At 44.1% G+C, this 19,514-nt stretch overlaps 1 protein-coding gene across 1 annotated transcript in view; it reads left to right on the plus strand.

Annotated features, from left to right (window-relative positions):
• The window catches only part of CACNA2D4 (calcium voltage-gated channel auxiliary subunit alpha2delta 4), a 130,210-nt gene that overhangs the window by 37,496 nt on the left and 73,200 nt on the right, over positions 1-19,514 (plus strand). Inside the window, 10 exon segments of the mRNA XM_042795209.1 lie at positions 1,276-1,356; positions 3,768-3,842; positions 5,243-5,329; positions 8,899-8,970; positions 13,121-13,182; positions 13,864-13,931; positions 14,067-14,112; positions 15,563-15,660; positions 17,672-17,765; positions 19,108-19,203. Coding sequence (XP_042651143.1) covers positions 1,276-1,356; positions 3,768-3,842; positions 5,243-5,329; positions 8,899-8,970; positions 13,121-13,182; positions 13,864-13,931; positions 14,067-14,112; positions 15,563-15,660; positions 17,672-17,765; positions 19,108-19,203 — 779 coding nt within the window.

The raw sequence follows: 19,514 nt of genomic DNA on the forward strand, positions 1-19,514 counted from the left end.
CACTCTCCTTCCAGCCAGCAGAGGTGAAAGGATGCAGCGGACCTTTGCAGGGTTTTAAAGCCAACAGGTCTCTGAAAGAGGAGCTGGCCATTAGGGACTGCGGTAGACCTCCGGCAGGATGTGCGGCTGATAACTTATCTGAAAAAATGATAGTCTGTCATTTCCTCTGAATGCTTTTTCTTCAAAATACCCCTTAAATATGACACTTCTCCCTGGTTTATCCCTTCCATTTTCAAACCTAGCTTAATTCACAGACTCATAAAGTTTCAGGCTGGAAGAGATCATTACCTTGTCTAGTCTGTGCATTTTATTGCAGACATTTACATTTCATATAGATGGTCCTTCACGAGCCAAATAACCTGTGTTTGGCAAAAGTGTCATTGAAGAAAAGTATCCAGCCCTGAGCTCTCCACTGCGGTTTCTCACTCTCTGTTAAAGACTGGTGTCTAAATTCCACTTTCAATTTGTCTGGCCTCACCTTCCTGTCATAATGGCTTTCTCTACTAGGTTAGAAAGCCTGTACCCTTTGGTATCTTCTCCTGGGAAGCATCTTCTACACTGCAATAAAGTCAAACCTGTCTATCTTTTGATAAGATAAGAAGGTTGAGTAATTTAGGTGTCTGATAAGGGCATTTCCTCTGGGTTTTGAAACCCTTTAGATACTCTTTTCTGTACCATTTCTAATTCCTCAGCATAATTTTTAAATAGTGGTCAGTATCTTACCATTGCTGTACAAGGGATAAACTCTTCATCCAGGTCCTACAAATATTGTCTACTTTCTCCACCTGGGGTTGGCCTTAACCTGTATTAGCACAGCACCGCAGTGGGAGCCTGTGTGCCATTTTTCCATCAAGCTCCCCAGATGCTTATTAAGCAAACAGTTCCCCATTTCATGGGGATTTCCTGCATTCCTTTTTCCTAGGTTAACAATTTTGTATTTAACATTCGGTGTAGTTGCTGTTGTGTGTGATTGCCTTGCCCTTATTGTTATTTACACATACTGAATGCAGGGTTTTGCCCTCAAAACTTGTCAAGATTTTATGTTACTTCTGAATCATAGAAATGCTGACTAGTATTGGGTAGAAATGTACCTCTCCATAAACATTGAAGCAACTTCTTGAGACTTTTTGAAGTATGTTAGTTGGTTTTGAATTAATATATTCATACAAGCCTAGAGAGAGCATGTGAGAGACTAGTAGGAAGGCAATAATGTGTATTCAGGTAGAGAGCTACCAAAGTTTTGCTTCTGAAAATGGATTCTCCTTTGTTTTTAAGAGATCTCATGGCATTCTCCTGGGTGTGGTGGGCTCTGATGTACCACTGAGGGAGTTGTTAAAACTTGCTCCACGGTATAAGGTAAGATTGAGATAATGCAATTTGTTATTTTGCACAGCAAAGTCACTAGTCATTCTTCCACGGGCATGACTGACAAAATCATTCCTTGGTCTGTAGGAAGAACTCTGAGCTTAAAGCAAGAGATGTTGGATATGGTGATGCATGGTTTCTCTACAGCACATGGGAAATCAGTCACTACTAGAAGTTCTTAGGCTGCTTCAGAAACACAAGGACTGGATGATCCAGTAGATTGGCAACAGGTCATGGATCCTTTGCATCTTGATGGTCACCAACCTAGATCCCTCAGAGATGATATGGATCTGACAGCCTATCTCAGAAGAATTAAAGTTTTATATTCAGTTCCTAATGGACAAAAACTGCCATGCCAGCTTGAAAAAACTAAATTGGTTTCACTGTCAATGTTCTTAGCAGAAAAACTGAAGACTGAATGGACTGTGGAGAGCCAACTTTTCTTTCATGCCTAGAGGTTCCTTTCTCCAGATCAGCATGAAGATTTCTTGGCAATACAGTGTACAGAAAGTTGGCTCTCACTTGCTTGTGCTGTACCTAGACAGAGTATTTGTTCTCCAGAATTTCCATTAGTTATATGTTCAATAGATCTAAAAAAAATATGTTCATCCACAGGAAACTCCCCCAGAGATGCACTGTTTAGTTTGGTTTCTGCTGTAAATTCTGTGCAGTGACCTTTTGTTCAATTAGTCTGCATACCAGCAGACAGCAAGCACATCTGAGGATCACCAGGAAATCAGGCAATCTGAGCCATCATTTCAAGTTTTCAGTTTCTCTTAAATGACTATCAGACAACTACTACCAGTTAGGCAGTTGTCCAAAATCTGATTGCTGAAGACTCACAGGACTGAAAGTGCTGTCAGAAGCCATGAATTTGTGTGGCGCTTCTAGACATGGGTGCAGGGCAGACCATTTACATGCAGCTGTAGGAAATGATGCTTCAGACAACCCAGGAACTATGGGTGTTGGGGTGCATGTACTCAGCATGCAAAAGCTAGCTGGTTTGAGTCTGGGGGAACCTTGTATAGGAGCTTCAATTTTTACACACTTTTATTTTCTCTATAAGACTAATATCTTTTCATCTTCTTCCCTCCATGTCACTCAAAGGCCATGTGTCACAATAATCTTCCTTCTGGCCAAGCAGGGACACTGTTCTTTCCTCCAAGCAGTGTCAGGGAAGGAGGGAGAATTATTTGAAGGATTTCTTAACATCAGAGGCCGGACATGACTTCCCAGAAGCTCTTCAAACTCCAGACCGGTTTGGAAACCTATGATATTCAACTTGAGTCTCCCAGCATATGGATTACAAAGAACCAGTTCCAGAGTTACAGCCCTTGAGAACTTACTGGGCTGGGAAATTTCAGCTTTAATAGACCAACAAGGAAGCTTGTTGTAGTCCTGATCCAATGTCTTTGTTTCATTCTTGCTACATTAAGCTGAGCTCAGTGGGCTTCGCAAAAAACTGTTTCACACAGAGGGAGTCCAAAGTTTTGATCTGGGATGTGTGAAATACAGAATTCTTTCCCTCCAAAAAGGCACAGACGGATTGTAAATTACTTACCTCCCCATTTCCCTACTGTTATCCCTCCAGGATTGTCTCTATAGGAATATTAAGTTGCAATTTTTTTTTTGAAGATAGAAACCTTAGCCATTCTTGTTTTCCTTTACACACCTCTTGTTTTGGCAAGCACAGGCTATCAGTAGGTTTTTAGCAGCTCAGGGTTTAGCTGGAATTTGCATTATATATGGGCTTGATCTGAGTAATTGCTCTCTCAGAAATCTCTTGCAGATCAGGCCAGCCAGTGTCTGCTCTTGTTAGATTATGCTATTCCTTAAAAAGCATTTTAAGTCTTGTACAATTGGCCTAGGCTAGGTCTGGTCTTGCCAACACTGAAACATAATGCAGAGCTCCTCTGAAGACTGACCAGGTTTCCAGGGAAGGCATCTGTGAGATTCATACTCACTTGTTCATTCACTGCTGTGCATATGTAGTGATGGGCATACAGACCTGTCACTGCCGTTTCTGTACTGTTTACGACACTCCCTGTCAATGCCTGTTTTATGTGCAGCACTACCGTGCCTGCTGTGGAGAGCTTATTCTGCCTCCGGGTGGTAATTGTCCAGGAGGACTATCAGACTCTAGGAGGGCATCTTTTTCTGAATGTGTACAGAAATCAATTACCTGCCCATCCTTTCGTGCATCCAAGCCTAGTCAGCCTGCTCAGACAAAGCGGCCAGAGATCTGGAAATAAACGGTTTGGGATGCACCCTATTTTCTGCTGGTCAGTACCTTTAATAGGAAAATATTTCTGAATATTGGTGATGCCAGGGTACCAGTGGCACCCATTACCTGGCAGTATTTCTAGCTAAACCACTAATTATTCTAATGCCTCTTTCTCCAGCTGGGTGTCCATGGGTATGCCTTTCTGAACACCAACAATGGCTACATTCTTTCACACCCAGACCTCCGTCCTTTGGTATGTATACCTGTGAATTTGAGAACCTTTGTGTACTTGGAAACAGTGGATTTCAGGGATGCTCCTGAATTCTCATATTTTATTGAGCTGTGAAGGCTACTAGGTTCTCATATATAGGCACCCAGGAGCACAAGGGCCAGAGAAATCAGTTTCACATACACAGATGTATATATGTGCACACACGTGTGTATGAAATGTAAGGCATCCTGCCTGTCTGCTCTCCATAAGAGTACGTGTGAGGGCTGTATTGGTGTGCATGTGTATTTGCATCCATGCAAGGTTTCACTGCCAGACTGAAGAAACAATTCCCCTCGCTCAGGCAGATCTCCTACAAGAAGATTCAGCATGAGTAGCACCCCAGTAATAGCTACCCAGCAGCTATAGTATTGGACATTTGGGGAATCTGAGGCTAGCAGGCTCCAGTACCACAAATCTCAATAACATAGTAAGTCAGGGACAATTTGGAGAGCAGTAGGCTGCAAAGACCACCTGGGACTTGAGGGAGCAGACACAAGGACAATGTTTCTCCCTCGTGGTGCCACCTGGAGCTCCAGACCTCACATCTGTCTGCAAACACACAGCTGGCCTTGTTACTCAGATACCCAGGCATGCAAAGGTTTTACATTTCATACACACGCCTATCGGCACAAATCCATTACCTGCACACAGCTGTAAGAGTTAGTGTGGCTCCTGGCAAGAGAAAGTGCCACTACAGGGCTCCACAGCAGCTTTGCACAGGGAGACCCCACGCATGGGTAGTTACTTCAGTATGTGAAGAGAAGGGACACGTGTTTCCAGGATGGGTCAAGGCAAATCTAGGCAAGGGCACTGCTTTATCCTCCACCTGAAATTGGCCTCTCTCAGTCTACTTCACATCCTCTCCATCACCTGGAAGATTACAGGGAAACAGCTCTCTTGCATCAGTCAGCCCTAGGTGAAAAGCCTACCTTTCTGTCAGTGGAGTTAAACCCTAATTCCCATCAGAAAAGATCTCTTGATGGTATTATAATGTTAATGGGATTACACTCAGCTGTGGGGAAAAAAACTGATTTCCTGGAGGCAAGTGTATAGTACTGATCTATTTAGAAGAATGCTTTCACAAAGGAGGTCGTAGCCTTTACCTGCAAGTTGACCTTTGTTCCTGCCTGTCCCTTGCTCCTGGATCAGCTTTGCCCACTTGAACTCTCCTAGCCCGGCACTGCCCACATAAATAAATACATGGCATGGGACCTAGAAGGCACTTGCACCCAAACGCTGCCTTCCTAGTCAGAGAATAAATGAGACACCCCCATTTTTCAAATACTAATTCTTAAAGGGTTAGTTTAGGAAGATATCTAGCCACTTACTTGGGTATTTTTCTTTTTCTTTTTTTTTTCCCCTCTTTTTTAAATAAATACCAGTATAAAGAAGGAAAGAAACTGAAGCCTAAGCCAAACTACAATAGCGTAGATCTCTCTGAAGTGGAATGGGAAGACCAGGATGAAATAGTGAGTATCAGAAAGTTAATTTAGCTTTTTCCGTAGCTCCTTCTTTCTATTACTTTGTGTGCCTGTATGGAAGGGGCAGAGGAGCAGCAGACACTCCTGTTTTTTTCTGTACCCGACTGGCCCTGACTAAGAAAGGCTGGCAGTCTACAAGAGTAAAATGATGATGCTCCCCTACAAAGTGCTTGTCTTCCTTCCCTGTATGAGTTTTCCTTCTCATGGAACAGGGAGGGAAAGTGCTGGTAGGAGGAAGGAAGCACTTTGGAGAGTGTTCCAGGGAGCCAGTCTGTGTCTACATGGCCCAAATGCTGCCTTAATACAAAGCCAAGATAGCTTAGGAGTATGGCAATGTGCCATTATGTTACCCATACATGTAGTAGGTGAGATATAGCTGAAGCCACTCAATGAGATCTGCAAGGAAGAAATTACATTTGAAAGGAGACTAAAGCTTGTAGTCACTATTAATAATAGACAAAGAGAATAAGTAACTTAGACTCCTGAGAAAACCAAATATCCAGAAACCACCTTATTGCTCAGGTATGGAGGCACTGAAAACAATAGCTGACCAGAGAGAAAAGATTAGAAAATACTTTTTCTACTGTCTTTTGAGGAAAATTATTAAAAAGTGATAAAAACCAGCATGCGCCGTAACAGCTACACATTGCTGCGTTGCTTGACTAGGAACCCAGATATAATGAGAAGGTAGAAAAGTTCCTCTGTAGCTGGTTTTCTTTTACTTAGAAGAGAATAGACACTTGAGTTACTAGGATGAGAACTGAATTTGGAGTAAGATAGAACTAGCTGTGGGACAGATGCTTCTGGATTACAGGGGAGACTGCTGAGATAAACAAATCAGATGCTATAGATATCCACTTAAACAGGAATGACAAAGGAACTGCCCAGCGAGAGGATCAAAGCAGCTACTGCTGCTAGCACAGGCCAGGTAGAAAGGGCCACACCAAAGGACTTTGGGAAGTGAAAGAGTGGCAACTTGAGAAAGAAAACACAGAAGAACTGGGCATGGAATGTGGAAAGCAAGACAAAAATTAGAGGCTTTACATGCAGTGGAACCACCAAGAGGCAGGTTGCCAATGACTTTGTGTGGGTTCACTGATATATTCTAGGAGCTCTTCTCTCATTGTACTTTTCTCTCTCACTGGAGCCACTCTTAGAGCTGCTCCTCTTTACCCAGTTTGCTATTTTAAAACAACAACAACAACAAATATCCAAGAAATGAGAGGGCGTTGGTTTCCTGTCATATTTATTTGACTAGCAGGTTCCTGTCTGGCCAAATAGCATTGATACCTGAATGCAAATATGATGCAGAGGGTATAGTATCTGTTTGTTGGCACTAGAATAAAACTATCCAATGAAAAAAAAAAGTTATGAGGCATGAGAAACAAAGCCACTTTGTGTTCTTGTACTGCATCTTCCACAAGAAGGAAAGGTTGCAGTCACTGAGGGTACAGAGACATTCAGTGACGCGAACAATATCTGCAGTGTGACTTCAGCAAGTCTAGAGACTCTCAAGATACACCCACTGCAGCAGAAAGCTGCCAACATTTCAACACTCAGATTTGCAGCTATGGTATTAGATCAATGACAGACTCAACATCAGTTGCTGTATAATCTCAGCAACACTGATAAGCAGCAAATTCAGACTGTAAAAATATGCCCAAGTGCTAATGATGTGTAATACAGCCAGCTGTTAAAAAAAAAAACAAAACAAAACAAAACAAAAAAAAAAAAAAAAAAAACAAACAAAACAAAACAAAAAAAAAAACTAGGGGAAGATGGCACTGTCTGGAAAATACCAATTGATACACAATAGTACTATCTGCAGTTAGGCAGCAAGGAAGTTTGAGCTTGCTTGTAAAGTAACACAGGGATATTTTCAGCCTGAGGAGGAAAAGGAAGGGTCAAGAGATCCTCCCAGCAGCCTAGGAGCTGTCACCCAAGCAGATTTTCCTCAACCTTGACAGAACCACTGAAGAAGAAATTAGTCTGCAAAGATGTTGAAACTGAGTGACAAAACACCTGGATGTTGTGAGACCCCTCGGGTAAACCGTATGTTTGTGGCAGTTTGAAACCACACAAGCAGACAGGGGAAAGGAGTCAGCAGCACTCGTTACCAGTGACGGAGACGGCGCGGACTTATGCCCTGGAGCAGGAGAGTTTGCTGTTTGGGGTGTCAGGAATGAGTGCTTCAGCATGTACCAGACCACCCCACTGCACAAACTCTGCTATACATTTTTCAAAGTGGAGGCCAGAAGTGTCCTGCCTAGAAAGGACTGAGCTTTATGAGGGTTTCCAGACACCAGGACAGTAACTGACTTCTCAGTGCAGGAAAAGCTATTGAGGAAGAAGCAGCGAGCCAGGATTGTGGCACCAACCTACAGCAACTGTCACCCAGGGGCTGGGCCCAGGACAAATAGTCTGTATGCAGAGTAGCTGGAGCTGAGGAGATCCAAGGAGATCTCGGGTATCCAATTATTTGCTTTTCCACTGCCTTATGGGGCAACAAGAGATGCCTGACATTCAAGCAGATATGGATGGAGCAACTATATCTGAACTAAACATAGAATCCATAGAAAATGCTGCAGGCTGTCAGACCAGAATAGAGAGTATGCCATGGCTCTGGCAGGAGGTCAGACACTCTTAGCCAAAAAGGAGTAATAGTACCAGTCAGTGTTTTGATTTCCAAGATGTGGGCCTTGGGAAACACAAGCTTTATATTCAAAGTCTGTAAATAACCCACATCAAACAGCCATAATAAACAGAACTGTGGCCTTGTAAAGCAAATGCAGTTGAGACTGGCCAGTACCTGAATGGAGGTCTGTCTCTGGAAGTAAGGAAGCAATTTGTGTGAATGAATAAGTTACTTCCCACCTTTTTTTCTATCCAGGCTGAAGCAATAGGCTGATATGCTCTGGCAGGCTGGATATAAAGTTAAAGCCTCTGCACTTGTGGAAAAATTCCCTGGCTCTTTCTTGCAAGAGGCTGGGAGTCACTGTGAAAACTACATTTTGCCTTTGGAACCTGGATTGAATAAACTGGTCTTGATGCCTACCCTCCTATCATACATTCTTGTTTTACTGTGTTAAACAGCTGCTTCGCTGCACTTCAGAAGTGGTGCTGAATACAGGCTGTAATTTATAAATCACTTCAAAAACTATCCAAGATCTTTGGAATCAGTCTGGGGGAGTTAGTGGGCTTCTCAGGTGTCTCCTCTTCCAGGCTCTCAAAGCACCATGCTAATGACTTTCTGGCTGCCAAACAGTGAAGTCTGAAACTTGGACTGACAATTTCATAGCTTCCAGATCCTTTCCTTTAGCTAAAAAGACATATAAACAAGCTTTCAGCATAAGCCATTACTATTCTATGTCACTTACCAGCCTGACTGAACAAGTATCCTGACCACCAAGAACAGGTTCTCAGTTTAAAAGAAGCAAAAAAGAGCTGTGGGGGTGAAGTCACTCTTCTCTGCCAGTCCCTGTTCATTAACAACAAGTGGTTCTAATAATTCCTGCCCTGCCTGGAGACACTAATACTAATCTTCTTCACCTCTGCAGCTGAGAACTGCCATGATCAATGGGGAAACGGGCTACCTCTCTATGGATGTGAAAGTCCCTATGGATAAAGGGGTAAGAAATTATCCTTCTGTTCAAGTCACATGAGAGAGGGGATGGGAAATGGATGCTGAAGAACCACAAAGGATGTGGTTTTAATGCTCAGCATTTCTGAGTGTGAGGATTTTATTATTTCACCACATACACAACACATGTGCTAAAGACATAAAGTAGAGCATCGTTAGAAGTGCTCTTTATACCTACCGACAGTCTGCTCTTACAAAGGTATTGGAAATGACTCCTAGCTCCTTACTTTGTTCAGGCAAAGCCAAAACCCATGTTGTTCATTGTTTATACGTCTGTGAAATGGAGCTCTTCAAGAGTTTAGAATGGGGGAAAACTATGCTGGGCTGGCCTAGACAGAAGGAGGTTTGAAGGCTATTTTGCAACTCACTTTCCCTACCCAAAAACATTCATGAAAACTTTGTCCCTCACTCTGTCAGAATGTGATTTCCTTTATTCAGGTCCAGGATTAAATTTCTATGCAAATATTTACAGATGTTTTAGGAAAAGTCCTAGTGAAATGGAGACTTTTGAACGTTCCCTACCAGCTCTAATGTAGGGTTATACATCTTCCCTTGGAACCATGCAAAATTGTCTTGTACATTTACATTCACAGGTACTTTTTCATTCAGGTTTATTTAACTCTCTTAAAGATTTTGGCTTTCATCATTTCCTGTTACAAAGTATTCCAGAGTCCCGCAAGTTACAATGCCCAGAAGTCTTCCATATTTCAGGAAAATTTTCCATCTTTTATAGAGACCATTTTTTTCAGTGATCAGGCTGGCTGAACTGCTCCCACAGTCAGCACCAATTCCAATAAACTGGCTGCTCACAGCCACTGCTGAAATGATGCCATTTACTAATGAAGACACCCCTACGTTTCTTCTGAATGGTTGTACTGCTGGACCTTGTAACTAAACTATCTTTTTCTATTCTCGGTGTTTGCAGCTATCAGGTACCTGTCCATGGCTTTGTGCGTCCTCTCTTGGGCATTGCCTACATCTGCATTTGAAATATTGCACACTTTTCAGTCCAAGCAGTTCAACAATTATTTTTGTTCCCTTTGTCTCTTGTATAATTCCTGGTACACAAATACCAGGGCTTCACTGAATTATCTGAGTACTGTTTCCCTGTTGCTCTGTAGAGACCATCTATTCTCTGCAATAGGATACTTCTAAACAGGGAGCCCCAAATCTCCTTTCTGCTCTCCCTTCCATTTTTTCTCCCTTCCACAGCTGCACCAGAACAGCTGCCTTGGTTTCCATGTTTCTTAGCTATTTTTTCCAGTTGCCATTTTTCCACATGAATCCCACTCCTTTTTGTCTAGTCTTCCTAATTTTTACTGCTGTTGGGAATTTTTCTCAGTATGCCGAGAAATGTTGTTTTATTTCGTCTTACAGATCACTGTACATAAGGGCTTCTAAGACAGAGTCTGTCTTTTCCTCTCATTGGATCTTTTTTCCCTCAATGCCCTGTTGTTTACTGTTTCTTTTTGTTTACAGTACTGCAGCTGGTTCTCACTCCACATCTTATTTAAGCCCACTTTAACTGATTCGTTAGCATAAAATTTCATGAGAAGCTGTTTCAAGTGCTTTATATAAACCCAGATACATTGCATATCTTTTATTCCCTTCATCTATTACCTTTGTTATTCTGCCAGGAAAGCAATCAGGGGTTTCCAGCAAGATCTATTCTTTGTAAGTCTAGATGGCTTATTTTGCTAGTTTTACCTCTTTCTCTGTCTCTATGCACCCTCAATAACATTTCATCTGAGTCATCCAAAAATACCTTTTTAGCTCAATGTTTTAGGGACATCTTTCTGCTCCCCTACTCAGGGAAAAAGGATAACAGAAAGTAGCCTTGGTAAGAGATATTACCTGTTTTATTCTGCGACTCTGCAAGCATTATGAAGCATAATAGGAGACTGAAGCTGACTATGTGACATTTTTACTATTATCGGAATACACACAGAGCGAGGACCAGAAGTGAAACTTAGCAATTCCCACTTGTACTCTGCCAGCTGATGAAGCAGAGCAGCGCTGAAACAAAGAAAGTGCTGACAGAGCCTTGAAACAAAGAGAATGAGGCAGTCAGATGGCAGAGAGAACAGCTGAGCGAAGGGGATAGAAATGATTGTCAGCCACGTAAACGTTGATTCCACAGGTTGATCTCAGGAAGGTATTGCGAGCGGAGTGAGATAGAGAAAAATAAAGACCAAAGACAAGGGGTGGTTGTTAGATCTGGCAGCAAAAATGCCTTTGCTTGCAGCTAGGGTACAAAAGGGCTGTGACTGTGAAAGCGAAAGAGCAAGGACATGGGTAGGAGCTGTGGCAAACCACCAATAATGGCATTAGCCAGGAGTGGCTGCCTAGTACAGTGACAATACCAAAACTGGAAATATATGTGTTCCCAGGCCACAGGCGCTGGTAGTCAGCCATCCTATCACTGTGCCAGCACGCCCCTTTCTTGCCTTCTCCCTTGCTCTGTGTTATGCAGCAAAGTCCTGCCTGATCATCCTCAGCCCCGCTTGGCTCAGGGGTGCCTCTGCTTCCCTTCCTTCCCATGGCTCAGTGGTGATACCTCCAGCTGTCCTGGGGAGGGCTGGCCACCCATCGCCTCCCCCTGCCCGAAGAGAGGTTTGCCCTCCCTCCCACCAGGCGCAAGTGCTGAGTGGCTGCATGTGCAGAAGAAGGGTAGGTCAGGGGGACAAAGGATGAGCAGAACAAGCCCTGCTGAAGGAATGCAGTGGTGCCACTGGGCCATTTTCTACTGCATCCTTTCCCCCAGGGGCAGGCCTACAGCCCCAGGCCTCCTTCTTCCCCATGCCTCCCCTCCTCCAACGTCAGATCAGACCAGGAAAGGGAGGCTTAATGCCTCTTGTATCATCCCCACAGTCACCAAAACACCACCATGTCTTGTTTCTTGGGGGTATCACAACCCTTTGGAACATCTCAGCTCAGCAAAAGCCTTGGACCCTGTTGCTCAGCGGTACCCAACTGCCACGCATGGAGAGAGAGGCGAGGGAAGGGGTTGAGCCATCTGCCACCTCCTCACCTAACAACAACCCCCGTCCCCATCGGCCCATCCGCTGTGCGCACAAACTGGGGGCGCACTGAGGAGCTGGCGCTGGCTCCCCCCTTTGCGCCTCGCTCCCCTTCCACCGCTGCACGGCTCGAGCAGGTTAGGGCAGGCGCGACTTTCCCTGGGGAACACTGAGTTTTCTGTGTTCACTCCCTGTCTCCCACACACATCCTCTCACCTCGTTTTCAGACTGGGGCTGGGATTTTAAACATATTAGGGTTCATATATTGGCATAAGGGTTGGATAGAAACTTTCCAAAAACTTTTCTCCTTTGGAAAAGAGTTCCACTGAAATCAACACTTTCCTACAGGAAAAGGCCAGTCTGGCAAACAGCTGAAGTTCTGAAGCAGCTTTCAATAATCTGAAATGTCTTCAGTTTGAAATCTCAGCCTGAAAAGTATATTTTCATGTGAATCAAAATGGCTTGGATTTGAATCAGCGCTTTTTTTCAATTTGAAAATGTAAATTATTTTTTTACTGATTTTTTCAACAAAATTGGAGTACGTTAATGTTTTGTTCCAGTTTGGCATGAAAGCTAATATCAGGAATCTCAGCATTTCCCACAGGAGTGGGGAGACTTGGCTGCAGCTGCCCACCCACACAGTGGGTAGGTTTGCCATCCTGCCTCTCCTCCAACCCCACCTCTCTGTCTACCTGTCCCACTGAGCCCCCACTCCTGCTTGGGAAGATGATGATGATGTGCAAAGCCATCGAGGTTGCTCTGTGTAGCAAAAGAGCAGCAGGGCCCCAGCATGTTGGCTCAGAGGGTGTGAGAGGGAGGGCAGCTTCCCCCCACCCCTTCCTGCAGCCTGTGCAGGAGCCCTAGAACAAAGAAAGGTATAACTGAAGCCCTAGGTAGAAAGACAGGGTGGCTGCCTGGATCTCAAAAGTCACAAGTTGCTGAATATGCTGAATACTGCACATTCATCCCTGCCTCCAGCCAGCCCTAGCAGGGTGTGAAGTGTTGTTAATGATCAACTGCTTTTGCTTAGCCTTGGGGACGTATATCCCAGGTCCCCATCATCACTCAGCTCTTGGTCTGTCAGACAGTCTCTCACTCTTATTCATGCTCTTATTCCAGAAACGAGTTCTCTTCCTCACCAATGATTATTTCTTCACGGACATCAGTGGCACACCCTTCAGGTGAGCAAGGACTCACATGACACTGATACGGTGTCTCAGAAGTCTGCCATCAGGGACAGCAAACTGGTTCCTTTTCTTTACAAAACTGGCTACGACTCATGAGTAGAACAGTGTGAATCACTGACTTCTTTGTTCCCATAGCCATTAAAATATTGTCTGGGGTCAACTCAAAAGGAATATTATGATTTATCTGAAGTTCAGAGTCCAAAAGCTATACCTTAGATGAAGCATGTTGTTTCATTTTAGACAAATGAGACATCTTCAATTTTCAGTTCCAGTGAGTATGCCTTATGTTCTGGTGTATGGCTCTAAACAAAACATTGTTATAAACTCAAAATTATAAAACATCATATAAGAAATCAATCAAATAAATTTTGTGTGTTTTTTCCCCAGATGAAATGGTTTGAAATTGGCACAGATTTGAGAATTGTTATTGTTGACTCGAACATGTAATGTTGGTCAAAAAAACTGTCACCAAAAATGCCTCATAGCTGGACAAAAAGGTTCCTCAGTCTCTCGTGCTGAAATGGGATCTCACTGCTCTTTTGATGATGTTCTTTTCTTGAGTAGCTGTGGAGGGAGTTAATGTCTTTAAGGGTTGTAATTGCAGGGAATGCAGTGTCACGTTTAGGGATTAGACCTCTCCTTGCTGACAAGCCCTGTTTTCCTTCCTGCCTGCAGCCTGGGTGTTGTGCTGTCCAGGGGACACGGGGAGTACATTCTGCTGGGGAACACTTCAGTGGAAGAAGGTAGGTTAATCTGAAACAGCCCCACTGTGATAAGGGACGAGGTAGCTACTCTGAACTTCACTGCTTCACTTCTTCACAGCCTGTATCTGCCTGTCTGCTACCTAACCGAATACTCTATGTATGATCTGGTTTCAGGTTTGCACGACCTGCTCCAGCCAGACTTGTTTTTAGCGAATGAATGGTAAGTGGAGGAAATCCTGACAATGACACAGGCCTTTGTCATGAGATTTTGGCAAAGTTCCCAGCAATTTGGCTTGAGTTCCCAACCCTCTGTGGCCTAGAGAAAAAGTACCTGCAAAGATCTGATTGTCTCCCGGCAATTCAGTTCCACCTCTTCCTTTGAGAGATCCCACCAAGGCCTGGCACATCCCTCTGCTAAGAAACATCTCCTGAAATTTATCCTCAGTCTTCTGTGCTCAGACTTACTTTGTTCCTCCTTGCGTTGCTCAGAATTGTGCTACAAAGCCTACAGTATGTCAGACCTGTCAGGAAATTTTGTTACAAGTTTAGAGAGAGATTGAAATGCTTTTTTAAATCCTAGCTTATTTTTGGTTGACATTCTTCTGAACTGAGCCTAGACCTGATTTCTAGTGAACGTGGAGGTGATTTATGATCCCTTTTTCAATAGCAAGCATAATTTATGATTTTGCTTCGTTTGGATATGAAACAGGGTGAAGCATGGCACTTTCCATTTATTGCTGTGAGGTTTGGGATTTTCATGAACCCAACATTCAGTTACACCCAGGCACATGAACCCAGCCTGTACCAAAGCCAAAATAACTATATTCAAGAAGCCCTGCAGCCCTTCACACCTCTCATTACACTGTCAAGTTTCACAGGCAGTGCATTTGAGACACAAGCAGTGACTTCTCCTTCTTCTACTCCTAACTTGGGGTGTCAGCTTACCACACTTTACATATTCGTTTCTCTTAGACTTCTCTCATAAATCACTCCTTTCAGACCCTTTATGAGTTGTAATTCTCTCTTATAACCCCTTCCTCTCCGTTGTCCTGAGAATGAAGGGGTCAAAATTGGAAGCAGGATTAGAAGACTGGTTTCTTTTATAATATATTTGTAATACATTCTCCTGCTTCTCCCCAAACTGTGTTCTGAGGCTCCTGCAGCTGTGTCCCTTTGGGACAGCTTCTATTGACACCATATCATACTTTAAGCTCATTCCTTGTCTCACATTTTGTTTTTCTGTCTCTTGGGTTACCTGCTTCCAATACAGTTTTACTCACACTGCACATGACACTCTGGTTTTCAGGTCTCTCCATCACATTCTTATTGTTTATATAGACACAGGTACACATCTTAAACAGCATAAAATACATATAATTGCTGGAAGGATTTGGGACTGCTACATTGATTTGTGAGCTTATGCCGGCGAACATAACAGAAGCCTTATTAAACACAGCAGTCAGATTAATTTGTGTTTGGTTTATTGGCAGGGTTTGACTTACAGCCACATTGTTAAGATTTTGAGTGGGCACAGCATGCAGCAGCGCCAAAATCTTTGCAGCCCAAGAGCTCTCGCTGAATTTTTGTTTGCAGTTATTATTTTCCAGGAGCATTTGCTTGATTGTGGTTTCTCTTTGCCCATGTGGGCTTCTTTCTCCCCTCCCCACCAGGATTTACTGCATCACCGACATCGATCCGGACCACCGGAAGCTCAGCCAGCTGGAGGCTGTGATCCGTTTCCTCACCGGAGAGGAACCTGACCTGGAATGTGAGTCCCAGGCACCAAAAGGGACCTGCTGGGGCTTTCCTGTACCCATCATGGGGAACAGGGAACTGTGACAAACTGATTGGTGTCAAACTGAGCTCCTGTGGCACCTGCTCACGCAGGGAGGACTGAACTCAAGTCCAGCTTAATTCACATGTGGAAATAAGCTGAGGATCCACTTCCTTGTCTCCATCAGAGGATTTTTTTTTCCATTTCAAAGCTGTCACATAACTCAGCCTTATTGAAGGTCTCAGCATAGGAAATGCTGAAGAGTGAAAGGCTTGAATGGAGCTTGGTGGGGGCTGCACACCATGTTTAAGACAGACTGACCAGCTGGGCTAGACGTGGTGATGGCAGGAGGAGCCAGGAAAGCTGCTGTGACTAGTGACTACTCTGCTCCCCAGGGCCCCAGCAAGCATCCTCTGAGGGCTGCATGATGCCATCTAGACAGATGGGTTCTTTCAGAACAAAGATTATTAATTTTGTTTCCCAAACACAATAGGTAATTGATTTGGGGAGAAAATTGTTACAGAATTATTCTCTTTCCTGCTCCCCCAGCTGCTCATCCCTTGCACCAGGTCCTATTCTCCAGGCAACGAACGTGTAGCCACACAAGCAGCTGATACAGCACCACTGTGGACTGGGTTGTCTGTTGGGGACAGAGGTGGGCAGCTGTGCATGGGAACTCCCTACAGCACTCTAGCTGTAGGATGTCCTTCAGCCCACCTCAGTCTCCACAGCTTCAGCCCTCTTAGTTGTGCCAAATACAAGCTTTTGCATGTAACGCTCCATCTGAGAAGCACAAGCTTTTGACATGAGGATGGGAATCTTTTCAAACTAAACCCAAATGTAATATAACAATTGTTCCTGTCTTGCATAGTGTGAGCAGACCCCTCCAGGCTGTCTTTGGACAAGGCTGAAGAGAGTTGATGTATGAGTAGAAGAGGCCAGGAAGGAGGGGGAAAGTTTCAGGAAAGCTGACTGTGAGAAACATGCAGATTTGGAAGTGCTGTGGAGGAAAAAGAAATAGGATTTGGATGCATCCTAGATGTGTGGGGCCTGGGGAGGGAAAGATCTGCTTGTAAGCTCTGGTTTTGAAGCCTGAATGACGGCAAGGATGAAGAAATGGATTCTGACAACAGTGACAAAGAAAGGCGAAAGAAAATTGGGAGAATTTAGGAGAAAATATTAGGGGAAACCTTGGACTTCAACCCAGTAAGTGGAGGCAGAAACACTGAAATGGGGCAGTGGCTCCATACAGAACAGCACTGAAGGGCATATTTGCAATACAATAGCCATCACACTCTCGCAACACTAAATGAATGCAGGCAGGACAATACAGAAATGAAGTGAGTCAAATACATGGGACTTTACATTATGCCATTTAGCACATGGCATATTCGAACCTTCCTAAACACCTCTCAGTCCCAATTCAGACTGGACTAAACGGGTAGCCTAGACTGGCTTGAGCATCTGGGAGGAACCAGGACAGGACAGCATTTTGTGGGATTTATATGAAGGACAGAGAGGTCACAGAGAAGGCAATGAACAGAAGGACAGAGTAGAAGCCATGAAGAAGTCACTAGGGGCTTTGAAGAAGCTTCTTGAGTGGAATGGGGTGTCTGGTGTCCTTCTACAGGGCACCTAGAAGAAAGGTCAAACCAGGGATTTGAAGCAATGGTTGTGGACAGCCTGTTCCATCAAGGAGAAGGTTGGAGTGAAGGCCTGATTAATAACTTCATTTGCAAGCCTCTCGCTTGCCCACACTTTCAAACCCAAACCCTTCCACTGAGTTTGCAGGGGAAGCAGTCTGACGATCTTAGATGTGACATCTGTTCTTCTGCTCTCTGTCATCCAGGGTAGTAGGTCTTGTTCTCAGCCCTGCAAGGGGAGGCCTCTTTTTGTGATGTTGCTTCACTGCCCTGGGCCAGATACTCCATAATAAGGAACTCTCTAAGACATCTAGGGAGGCACCTATCTTTCTCTCCTGATCCTTGTTCTCTCTTCTCCTTAGGTGATGAGGAGTTGGTCCAGGAATTGCTGTTTGATGCAGTGGTTACCGCACCCATGGAGGCCTATTGGACAACACTAGCCCTCAATATGTCCTTGTAAGTCTGTGAAAAATGAGTATGAGTAAAATGCCATTGAAGAAGCATCTCTAGATGCTATGGGCTTATGCAGTGCCTGAAACAGTCACAGATCCTTATATGGCATATAAGAAACTTTAGAAATAGCTCAATAGCTTTAGAAATAACTCAAAAAGTGTCTCTCATGAGTGGACTCCAGAAGGTTGGGCCTTCTCAAGGGAGCCTTTAGTTTGGTGAGTTTGTCTGAATATCACCGGAGGACAGCAGTTGTTCAGATGTGTCACTGCAAAGGGTGTTCAGCACCAGTTTTTTGCAGCATCTAACTCAGAAGCACTGCATTTGCCTCTGTAGTTGACAGAATTTGGTTATCTGAGGGCATCTGAGATAATTTCAGTTTAAAGTTATTATGAGTTATTTCTGCATGCATCGGTTATCCCTTTGAATAGCCACAGCCTGCTTTGGCTTGACTTTCCATATGACTATAGCAGAAGCTCCATCCCAGGTCGCAAGGAATTTTCTCCCTTACCAGCAGCGAAGAAAAGAAAGTTTGATCTTGTCTCTGTTGTTGATGCCTTCAGATTAAGCCTCAGGAAGGGGTGGACAGGCTGGCTTCAGTAAACAACCTTCTACTTTATTATTTTCAGAGAGGCACCTTTCACTTGTAGTATCTAGTATCATGTCACACAGATCTACTTTGAGCAGACAACATGCTACTTACATAGATGTGTGGCCACAGGACTCCTGTCCCCATTTCAGTTACCAGTATCCCTACCACTAACAGAGCTTGAGCTGATGGCAATCATGCTAGGACACCCAATTATCAGCACATCTTTAAATGGCTACACTAACACACAGCCCTCACTTTAAGGCCACTGCACTGCAGCAGGCTCTCCACCATGTATCTGTCCCACCTGTGCCCTTGATACCTCCAGCAAAATGTGTCTGAATTAATCTACTGTTTCAGAATCAGACTGCTAGCCTGCTCATCCCCTTCATGCCTGAGACAGCCACTCTCTCTCTGCAGTCCCTCTCCCTTACTTCAGCCTCATGCAGACAGCCTGGAGCAGGGCTAGCAAGAGGAGAGGAGCTTATAGTCCACTTAGAAGAAAATTAAATGAACAAACTTCAAAGACGTGAATCTAGGCAGAGGTCTAAGCCTGCCAACTGTTAGCCAGAAACAACCTGTTGCCATTAGCAGGCAGGAGCCAGTGTCACTCCTGGTATAAACGGGTTATAATGCAAATGAACTTAGGACCACATCTCCAGGTATGGCTTCTAGTTTGAAAGGTCCTCACCCTGAGGCAGGGAGATGGCTGTTCTTCTGAGAACTGTTTGCTTCTGCTTGTGTGTTTCTGTTCCACAGGGAAACTGAGGCAGGTGTTGAGATGGCGTTTCTGGGCACTCGCGCTGGACTCATAAGGAATGTCCTATACGTGGGCTCTGAGAAAATTTCCAACAGGTAAGTCCCTAAACTGCACTGAGGGGTTTCTGACTCTGAAGGGGCAGCATGAAATCACCACCAACCTTAGGAATGTATCTGGGGAGACAGAAACAGAAAGGAAAGAAGCAACACCTTGGTGGCACATGTACTGTTTAACAGAGTTGGGGTAGTAGGGATCCTTTTGTTCTTCTGGTCCTTTTGAATTTTTCTTAAAATACTGTCCCAAAGTGCATTCATTTCAATGAAAACCTTTAATCATTCCCTGACTTCAGTCAGCTAACAGAGAAAATGTCAACAGTTACTATATATCCCCAGGACCATTTTGTAGT

This window comes from Tyto alba, unplaced genomic scaffold, assembly GCF_018691265.1.
Source record: "Tyto alba isolate M040663 unplaced genomic scaffold, T.alba_DEE_v4.0 Super-Scaffold_21, whole genome shotgun sequence".
Lineage (NCBI taxonomy): Eukaryota > Metazoa > Chordata > Aves > Strigiformes > Tytonidae > Tyto > Tyto alba.